This window comes from Nicotiana tabacum, chromosome 20 (assembly GCF_000715075.1).
Source record: "Nicotiana tabacum cultivar K326 chromosome 20, ASM71507v2, whole genome shotgun sequence".
Taxonomy (NCBI): Eukaryota; Viridiplantae; Streptophyta; class Magnoliopsida; order Solanales; family Solanaceae; genus Nicotiana; species Nicotiana tabacum.
In genome coordinates, this window is record NC_134099.1 from 2,183,389 (window position 1) to 2,194,238 (window position 10,850).

General features: G+C 36.2%; 1 protein-coding gene across 1 annotated transcript; it reads right to left on the reverse strand.

Annotated features, from left to right (window-relative positions):
- Positions 1–225: 225 nt before the first annotated feature.
- LOC107798070 (uncharacterized) lies at positions 226–4,400 on the reverse strand. The gene is made up of 3 exons (XM_016621024.2): positions 4,117–4,400; positions 3,121–3,326; positions 226–822 (listed from the first exon to the last, which is right to left on the reverse strand). The coding sequence occupies exons 1-3, from the start codon at positions 4,207–4,209 to the stop codon at positions 537–539; spliced, it is 585 nt and encodes a 194-aa protein (XP_016476510.1). The 5' UTR covers positions 4,210–4,400; the 3' UTR covers positions 226–536.
- Between the last annotated feature and the right edge of the window lie 6,450 nt (positions 4,401–10,850).

Consider the following 10,850-nt stretch of genomic DNA (forward strand, 5'->3'; position numbering starts at 1 on the left):
ACTAGTTGGGAATAGGTTTTAGACTTGGTAGAGAACTTCTACTACTGCATTACACTCAACATATACTGAACTGGAGCATGATATATTAACAAAAGTTGTAGCCCTTGAAATCTAGTTTCCACGCTTCGAACGGTATGTGGTCTGGATTATCCTACAGAAAGTTATAGATATTTAGTTTGTTCAATTAAAATATTATTACAAAATAAACTGCAGAAGATTAGTTCAGACTGTAAAATTGTACTCTCTTCCAGTGCACTACCAAGAAAAACAGAGTTCATACACTGTTACCTTCCCAGAAAAGAAGGCTTACATTGTTCATATGGATACATTTGACATCTAATAAAAGCCGTTACAGACAGGACGCGGATACGCTGCTAATATGCATACACTTAAATTCCTAAGTACTACATATATATGATATATTATGTATGTAAGGGTGGAACAAAACGAAAGCAAGAACTCTTCATGTTTAAGTTCCTCAATGAAATACCTTGTTCGATTTGTAAATGTAACGGACATTTGGAAGAAACAAGGATTCAGCCCTTTCTTTCAGTTGATTCAGTATAATTAGAAGTTGCCATTCCAAGTCCTTCATTTTGGTGCTTTTGCCATCCACCGGTATCAGCCTTTGAGTGTATCCAGTAGTAGAAAATGGATCCGATCATTGATAATAACGTCAGGGCAGCGCCAGCTGCAAATACACCTTTTCGGAGGGTGGCACATGACAGGTGGTCAGCTTGGAAAAACCCGCGATATTTTGTATGATATGCATTCTTTGCTGATCCTGCCAATAAGCATGCTTCTGCTCCTAAAAAGCTAACCCTGTTTGTCATTCAAAAGAGGAAGTCAGCTATAGCTTTATGTAATTCTAGTGCCCTCAAGTTCCAGTGACTCTTCTAGTAGAATTTTGATGGAGGTTAAGAAGCAGGAGAAAAAGATCAATTGCTGCGTTAAATCAAGTGACAGAAAAATGCAACCGTGGTGAAACAGTGGTCAGAGACTATGTGCGGAAAGGTAATAAGAATTTGATAGAGGAGACATCAAAAGTAATCAAAGTATCTCCCTGAATTTTGCTCCAATTCCCCCTCCGCCCTCCCACTTCCCCCTTTTCATTTTCTGGGGAACGAGGTTGAACTACACTCTTATTTCGTCATGCTGACTTTTAACAGGCCTTTGCATATTATTTGCATCTTAACTTACATCTGCATCATTTCAAGTAAGGGATTACTAATTTTAGTTCGGCACCTTCAACAATCTCCGTATCACTTCAATGGAGTATTATATTCTTTTTCATATGAGTGTTTGTTGAAGCTTTTATCCACCATAAATATTAAAACCAAATCAGAACAGCCTCACGCACTAGCAAACTAATTAAACTAGACATCACCTGTCATCACCACATTCAATCATCGCCATCGAAACCATGTGGTTCTATGCTAATTGTCCTGGTAAAATCTTAGTTGCACACAGAGTTTACACCAAACAAATGAATGCAAGACAAGTGTCTTTTATACACTCATTTGTCACTCATGACTCAACCATTGTTAAGTGATATGTATTCCCAGTTCAATGTGTAACTACTAAGATTAAGTTATTTGGTTTGGTGCAAACATCGTGTACAATTAAATATTTAACATCCTTCTTATCCCTTTTGTAGTCTTCAGCTTCTTTACCATTTTTAATTCTGGAGGAGCTGGGTTAGGACTGCTGTACACTACCCTCCCCAGACACTTAACAACTATAACAACTAACTGCCTGGAAGGTTAACTATGCAACGCACTTAGGCTCGGGATGTATAAGCTAAAATATAAAGAGTATGAGCCTCACACAAATGTGCATGTGCTTTTTCACTATGATAAAAGCACAACACGCAGTTGAGGCAAGAATTATCCCTATAGCTAAAGGAATCCAAATATGGGGACCAGATAAACACAATCGTTTGCCAATGCTTTAACATCAGAAATCTCTGGAATTTGAAGCACATCTAGATCGTTGAACTTTCCTCTTTCAAATTCTGTGACAATATACATGGAAATACTATTCGTGTTTCTTCCTAATTAACTTGTGTACACATACAGCATTGTCTCACGCTTCCTTCTACCCTGCAGAGGGTAATAAGGCTCATAGATCATGAGAAAACAGGATCAACTGCCGTATGCAAAATGTCAAGATTCACCTCAGAGGAACTCCAAAATAGTTTCATTATCTTTATCTATTAAACCACTTAAAATCCTGCATGTAAGATGGGGCAAACATCTCAAAGATTCATTGAGGGTTTGCGCCTGTTACAGGTATCATAGCTACTCAAAAACAATTTAATGAATCAATTTCCCCAGTGCAAAAGTTATATTGGTGAGTGTTTCTTTACCTAGTGCACAAGTACAATCACAATTTAGTGTCATGCTATAAAGGTCAAATTATCTAATGGCACCGTTTCGGCTCGAACAAAAACAATGTAAATTACTTCACCCTGAAATGGTGCAAACAGACGGGAAGAGTAAGGTCAGTAACCAAATTCTGGAACATTCAACACACGACTACTGTTACTCTACGGCAAGATTAAGTTTCAACAAGGTATGATCCCTTAATTAGTTTATAATTGCAGAAGTAGTCAATCTTAACTTCCTATCTCTTCAATCTGATCCAAAAGGAGAAGAAATGGCATATACTGCTGCCTGATAAACATTGCTATTCCAGCGTCTAATTAGCACTTAACTTGACCACACTGGAAAAGCTCAAGGCTAGAAGCAACAAAAAAATAATGAGTTTCTGGAGAAAACAAAATTAAAATACTTGAGTAACATAACATAATACAACACCTAGCTAACCTAAGCAAACAGGTTAGGCCGTATAGACACATAGACGCTATTCAATGAGCAGATGAACACACAGATATATGCAAAGTAACTAAGCAAACATCAACACTTGAAACAAATACGGCTCCACCAACCCAAACAGCAACAATCAAGCCCAATTAACAAAAACAACTTCAGTACCTATTACACATAAATATTTCATAACTCTAGGTGGTGAATGAACTACAACCAGAACATGAAAATAGTGGCAAAAGAATGTAGTTCAGGCTATTCAGCTGGGGGGAAACAGTAATGATATTCTTACCAGGAGAAGACAAAGAAGAAAATGGCACAGGTAGTAGAACTACCACCCATCATTCCTCTTCCAAAACATAAACACTTAGTAATGCAATTAACCAACGTTTGGCTAATCAGAAGCAACCCAAACGCCGCCAATCCATACACCGTGGAAGCATCTGTTCCATACACACAGTACGTCCTTTCATCATACTCATCCGGTTGCACTTTCGCCTTCAGAAACACAAAAACAACATTCAAAATCCATTCTTTAAATACACTCAAATACTAAAAAAGAAAATTATTACTACAACCAGAAATGGGGAAAAAATCAAATCTTTAACTATACCCAGAAACAACAACACCAAAAAATTCACTAAAAAAACCCAAAATTTTCAATCTTTAACTACAGCCAGAAATGAAAAAAAAAAATTAAATCTTTAACTATACCCAGAAAACAAAAACACCAAAAATCTAATCTTTAACTAGACCATGAAGCAAATAAAACTAACAAGTTCAATCTTTAACTACAACCAGAAATGAAAAGAAAAACCAAATCTTTAACTATACCCAGGAAAAAAAACCAAAAAATTAATCAATAGCTAGACTATAAAGCAAATAAAACCAAAAAAGTTCAATCTTTAAATACAACCAGAAATGGAAAAAAATAATCAAATCTTTAACTACAACCAGGAAAAAAAGCACCAAAAAATTAATCTTTAACTAGATATGAAGCAAATAAAACCAAAAAGTTCAATCTGTAACTACAACCAGAAATGAAAAAAAAAATCAAATCTTTAAATATACCCAGGAAAAAAAAACACCAAAAAAAAAATATATAGCTAGACTATGTAGCAAATAAAACAAAACAGTTCAACCTTTAAGGCTTTAACTATACCCAGAAAAAAAAAAACATATTCACAACACACACACAAACACAAAGTTCAATCTTTACCTATATCCAGAAACAAAAGCAAAAAAAGAAAGATCAATGAAAACAGAATATAAGCTATATAGAGGGTACCGTGCTACGACGTCGTTCAGCACCGACGGCAAGAACAAAGGCGATAAGGTGAAAGGCAATCACTATTACAAGTATAGGAATAGAAACCCCCATTACTACTGAGCCAAATTCAAGAACTGATTCTTCACTTTAATTTTCCACTGCTTTTTTATGTTTCACTTCATTCTACTTTTATTATTTAATTAATAAAAATAAAAGTGGGGCTTTTACTTTTATTCGAATATTAGTAGTAGCATTTAGTAGCTGCTTTTTGAAGCTTTGGGTACTGAGAAGTGTAATTTTTTGTTGGTTTTTATTGCTTTTATGAAAAAAAAAAATAGACAACAACAATAACCACCCAGTATAATCTCATAAGTGGGGTCTAGAGAAGGTAATATGTACGCAGACCTTACCCCTACCCCGAAGGATAGAGAGACTATTTTTAGGAGACCCTCGACTCAAAAAAGCAAAAGGAGCCGATATATTAGTACCATAAAAATACATAATAAAATAACAATAATAACAATAATAATGATTAAGAGAGTGATAATGATTAAACAAATAGTGTGTTAAAATGGTAGGGTCCTTCTCCTTGAAAATCTTTGTTTGATAGTGGATTCTGTAGTGTGAGAGTTTTATTTTAGTAGAGAGAGTGAAAGGTAGATATTTTGTTGTAAGGTGTAACACTTCTTGTGGTGTGTAGGTCCTCGTCGGAACCGTGAAAGTAATCATTAATGCTTGTATTATAGGTCAGACATTCGAGTCGTGAAAATAACTACTAATGTTTGTAGTTACGCATTCGAATCGTAGAAGTAATCACTAATACTTGTATTATAATAGGTTGTCTACATTACACCTTTTAGAAATGCAACCCTTCCCCGAATACTGCATGAATGAGAGATAATTTGTGTATCAGACTGCTCTTTTTATATTTGTTGTGACGAAAAAAAGATAACAAACTTATGAAAGATATTAAAAGACTAATGTAGCTTTTTTAATATATATACCCAAAAAAGAAAAAGAAAAAACTTAAGTGAAATGTGAAAGTGAAAGAGGAAAAAAAAAGAAAAAAAAAAGAAGAAGAAAGAGAACAAATATAGAGCTGGAGTTTGGGTGGCTTGTCGGAGTGCCGGTTTTCCTGTTGTTTTGACCTGTTTTTCTGCGTTACTTTTTTTTTCTTTTGCTTTTTTTTCTTTTTTTATTTTTGTTTTCCTTTTTCACTTGGGTATTTTTCACTTAGCATGCTTCGAATATGTTTGAAAATTCAAGTGGACAAGTAGCACATTAGGTACAAATAAATCACATTATATATAAAATTAATAAAGTCAAATAAAAATCAATATATACAAGCTCGAATTCTGGTTGTCCCTAGCAGAGTCGTCAGAGTTGTCACACTCCTTTTTTACCCAAAAAAGATACATATGTTACGGATCGTGCGGATTAAAGAGTTTTTTCAATTAAAGTGACAAAGTTGAGTATGAATTATTTTATTTACAAAGTCGCTACTTGAAATTGATTTTTAAGTATTCCAAGTCACCTTTTATTTGAATCCCTAGTCAAAAGAATATTTGACTCTATTATTACTATTGGTCTGCGAAAATAAAGTCCAGATAAGAAATTCTGTTGACCGGAGAGAAAGTATAAGGCATTTTTCGAGTCCCGTGGTTCTAGCATAGTCACTTTTATTGACTTATATTTGGCTTGAATTAATTTTGGACAAACTGTGTTTTATATGGTTTTCATATTTTTTTCCTATGTCCGCTATTATTGCTTGATAATTAGAATTATTAAAAGATATTTTGAATAATAAGATGTCGTAACCACACTACGCAAGTGAATGCGTGATCCAGATGAGATTTATTAATTTTTTGTCATAATAGCGCTACACAAGTGAATCTGCAGTCATGACAAGTTATTACTTTTGGGGAAAATTACTACATGTGAGAAAATTAATTTTGAAATTCATCAAATGTCAACTATCGCGCTACGCAAGCGAATCTGCGATTTTAGCAAAGGATTAATTAAATTAAATATTAACGAAAACTAAAGAATATGGTATGAGATTATTTAATTAATTTGTTGAATGCTAAATGTCATGTAATGCAAACGAGTCCGTGAATAAATAAAAAATAAAAAAAATAAAGCGCGCCTACTACTTGCCTAGCATTCAACTAAAATAAATAAGTTATCAGAAATATTATTACTAAAGAAGTTCACTTTGTTGGATCTTAGTGAAAGAAACATGATTTTCTAATCATGTTTTTACATGATTTCTTAAATAAATGGGCCACCTAAAATACTCAATTATTTTTATATGATATGGGGTTTTTTAGCTACAGACTACTGAAAATTAATCAGCCCAACTCTCTTCTCAATTTCTCTAGTAACACAAACCAATTACTTTGAGGCCCGCATCTGATTTAACAAAAGAAAAAATAAATGAATTTTTACCTCCTATTGCAAAAGCTAACACCTTATTTATTTTAAATAAATATCATTTAAAAAATTATATTCTATAGATACCTTTTAATGTTTATAGTAAAATATCTAATTTGGCTACCTCCTGCCCCTAAGCCACTAATTCGCTATTCAGTTACATTATTTGCTTTCTCTCTCTACTTTGATACATGCCACTGTAGGAGAGACGAATTTAAACTCTAACCTACCCACTACATACGCTACCAGAGTGCTCACAAACAAACATGCTCAAAATCCATCAAAAACAATTCTTAAACCTATTGAAATAGTTCATAGAGAACCTACTGTTGTGTTTACTATGGAGGAACTTGGAAAGTTCACTGTTGGAGTTGTGACACAAACAAGTTAGTAACAAAGAAGGAAAGAAGAACAATACACAAAACTAACTAAATAGATAGCCAAAACTGTTAGCTCCCCGGCAACGGTGCCAAAAAGTGACCGCGGCCTACTCCTCACTACTATTGAGTAGCGAGAGAGGGTCAGAGCAGCTTTTACCCGATTTAGGGTCGGGATCGATTTCCACAGAGAGCTAGAATTTGGAATCGAGTATCTATCTAGTTTAGGATTGCGTATGTGTTCCAAATTACACTTCTAATCATTTTTGGGGTTTTCGTTTTACTTCTACTATTATCAACTACAAATGGTAAATGCAACTAGATTAAGCTAAGAGTTAATGCTACGGGTTGTTCAAATGGTTTAAAAGGCACTAGGGTAATGACTTTCGCCTAGGTGGTCAATTGACGGGTACTTGAGTCTAAGGCATGATTGACATAATTGGGGAGTATGATATAACCGTTGCACGACTTTATCCACTCTACACCTCTCGGTGGTTCGAGTGATTTTGCCCGAATTGACTTTCTCAAGACCAATTGGGTATGAAAATTTGCACAAGCAACTAGGGTTCAAGTCGGGTTTTACTCTCTCGAGGTTTAACCCTTTAATTGGGGCTATTAATATCTTGAGTACGCCCCAATTCCTTGTTGGACCAATTTCAGATACTTAAGATCTCTTTCTCAAGAAGAGCTCAAGTAAACTAAACACAAACTAGTGTTTGCAACCACTAATTCAGCAATTAACCATGAAATTGGTCCAAATATCAAACACCCATAGTCAATCTAGCCCTAAAATACAAGACCCATCAATTATCCATACTAGGGTTGAGCCACAACCCTAGCTTATGGGTCTAGCTACTTATAATTAAAGAAGAAAAGCAAGAAATAGATGAAGAACAACTCATATTAATTAATCACTAAGGTAAATAACAAGATTCAATGATGAAAAGTAGATAAAATTGCCCAAAATGGCTAAGAAAGTCGAACCCACGAGCGCAACTACGTTACAAAAACTATCTAATACCCTAAAAATGGGAAAAGAAGCTATTTATACTAAGCTGAAAATTCTGGACAAAAATGCCTCTGCAGGGTTTGTGCGGACCGCACAAAATGGTGTGCGGCCGCACTAGGGCTCTAAACTTGAAAATACAGCTCTCTGAACTTGGGCAATGCGGACCGCACATAATGGATTACGACCGCATAGGCTTCTAGTGCGGTCTGCATAAAATGGATCACAGACCGCATAGGCTTCAATCCTCAAATCTGGCACCTTTCTAATCTTGGGTTCTACGGACCACACTAAATCGAGTGCGGCCTCATTGCCTTCAGTGTGGACCGCACAAAACCTAGTGCGTCTGCATTGCATCTTTGCCTGGAAATCAACCTTTCTGAATCTCCTAGTGCGGACCGCACAGAATGGTGTGCGGCCGCACTGGGCCTGCTTTGCCTGAGCTTGTCTTGTCTTTGGCACTTGTGCAAGTTTCACTCCTTTTGAGCTGATCTTTGACATCGTGTCCCTTTGTTGATCAAAACTGCAATCAAGCACAACTTGTGAGCCTTTTGGGACTATTTTGTACAACTTTCTAATCAAAACTTAAGCAAGAAGGAGTATAAAATGTATTAAAATCCCTAGTTATAAACTCCCCCAAACTTAAGCTTTTGCTTGTCCTCAAACAAACAAAATAAGACCCACCCCTTAAGGAAAAATCCAAGAAATTTCCAGTTGTTCTAAAGTAACCTCATCTAGCATCAATTGGGACTAACAATTGCCCTCAATAAAAATGAATCATTAACAACTTTTACTCATTTAAACACCATGGATTAAGTGCGACACAAGAGCATCAAGAATTGACTGAACACATCAAAGAACTCTTTTCTATTACTTCGGTCATTGTGGAACCCAAACTCACACATCCTCAACTCTCCCTAAGCAATCCTCACCTTTAAGATAGTGGCACTCAGAACGAGGATAATTGAAATTCTCTCATCTCTCTCAAGAAAAAGTCACAAGTCCGTCTCTAAGTACCATATGCTTGCCCCTTATGTGAGTATCCACTAATGTAAGCTTCATTCAACTCAAGATCATATAAGGCTTTTGTGGAGATATTGTGAAGGCTTTTGGTTCAGGGTAGGAAATGTTTTGGTCTAAGTAGGTTCCATCTTCCCTTAAACACTTCTTTTGATTCATTTGGCACACATTCACTTGACTCTTTGAGTCGTTTCACTTATTTTCGAGGGGTTAGAGAGACACACTGTCACTCTTTCTTATACATTTCAAACCTTTTCTCCTTTTTTAACTTTCCACACCTTTCATTCTTTGCTTTTCTTGAATCCCTTTTTGTTCTTTTTCATATTAAACATTCTATTTGCCATTTTGCTTTTTTTGCTTTTTCATTGCCTTTACTTTTCTTTATTTTTGTGCCTTTTACCACTTTGTTGCAATCTTCGTCTCTCCTCTCAAACTTATACTTTTGCCATGTGCTAAAAAAAAGATTAGGTTCCAAGAGAGGGTATCATTTGGACCAATGAGAGCCTATAATCATCTCTCAAGTCAAAATTCACTTAGGATTTCGCCTCAACAAACATTCAGGGCAAGTTCTAGACCAATGGCTCGGGACTTGGGCTTGCAATGCGTTTACTCACCACACAAGCTATGGGATTGCTAAAGACGCAGAGTCGAGGGCCCACAACGACCTTAGATAAGATTTGAGCACACAATGGTCCCGAAAAACCACTTGATGATTATCGGTCAACACAAGAGTCTCAAAGTCACTACTTTCACCATCCTAATAACAACAATTTATTTTTGACCATAAGATCAAAGGAAAATGTGCTAGGCCCAAGTGAAGCTTTGCTTGAGGCACCCTTAACTACTAACTGTGAGCACGTGATTTTTGCCCTACTAGAACTACTCCCAAAAATTCAAAACAAAATAATTTTGTTTGTTTGCAGTTGTTGTGAATTTTGTTTTATTTTTCTTGTATTATTGGCATTTTTCCATGAATGTTTAGTACTGAAAAATACAAAAATATATGTGTTGCATTTGCATTTACAATTTAGGATTAATTAAACAGTAATTTGTTTTACGAAAATAAAAAATCGAAAAATAACGTACTTCGCATTTTAGTGTTTAATTTCAAATTGTGTGATTGTCTTTGTATTTAATTTTGGGTGATAATTATTATTAGGGGTTAATTAGTATTTTCTAAGCTAATTTTTGGGTTTACAATTTATTAGGATTTAAAAAAGAAAAAAAGAAAAAGAAAAAAGCAGAAGAAACAAGAGAAGAAAGAGTTTATAAACTCAAACCAGGCCCAAACAATAGGTCCAGGCCCAGTCCGAATACCCCTCTTACCCCGTCCAACCGACCTGGCAATACGAGGTCCAAACGACATCGTATCTGTCACATCCAATCTCAGCCGTCCATCCCAATCCATCAGCGGCCAAGATCATCTCTCCTTTACCCGTTCCTATACCCGCCCCGCCCCAGCACTTAGACGAAACGACCCCGTTTCGCTTGGGTTTGATCACAGCCGTTAGATTTTTGTAATCCAACGGCTCACATTAACCCTTTCAATCTATTATACCAAAACACCCCAGACCCATTACCCCCTCTCATTTCCAACCCCCCTAGTCGTCTCTTTCAGAGACGAATCAAATGACCCACCAAACCCTAGCCGCCCTCGTTCCCTTCGCCTGAAAACCCGGCGGCCTGAGGTTCGATGGCCCTCAAACTCACACCCCTAAACCACTTTGACCCCTTCAGTCCAAATCTATACCCCTTTGACCTCGAATCATCCCAGCCTGTTTCGAATCTTCGATCGAAGAATCAAGCAAAACGCGAACCTACCCAATCAGCCCCAAACTAACACCCAGTAATCCCCTTTGACCTCCTCATCCCGAATCCGAGTAAAACTCGTTGAATGGCGGATCTAGGGTTCGAAC

What these genes read in the sequence shown, in the direction of transcription:
- LOC107798070 (XM_016621024.2), bottom strand. Translation starts at nt 4,209, where the DNA reads ATGGGGGTTTCTATTCCTATACTTGTAATAGTGATTGCCTTTCACCTT. An exon ending in CTGAACGACGTCGTAGCACG is followed by an intron (nt 3,327 to 4,116) that starts GTACCCTCTATA and finishes GTGTTTCTGAAG; the next exon opens with GCGAAAGTGCAACCGGATGA. An exon ending in TTCTTCTTTGTCTTCTCCTG is followed by an intron (nt 823 to 3,120) that starts GTAAGAATATCA and finishes AATGACAAACAG; the next exon opens with GGTTAGCTTTTTAGGAGCAG.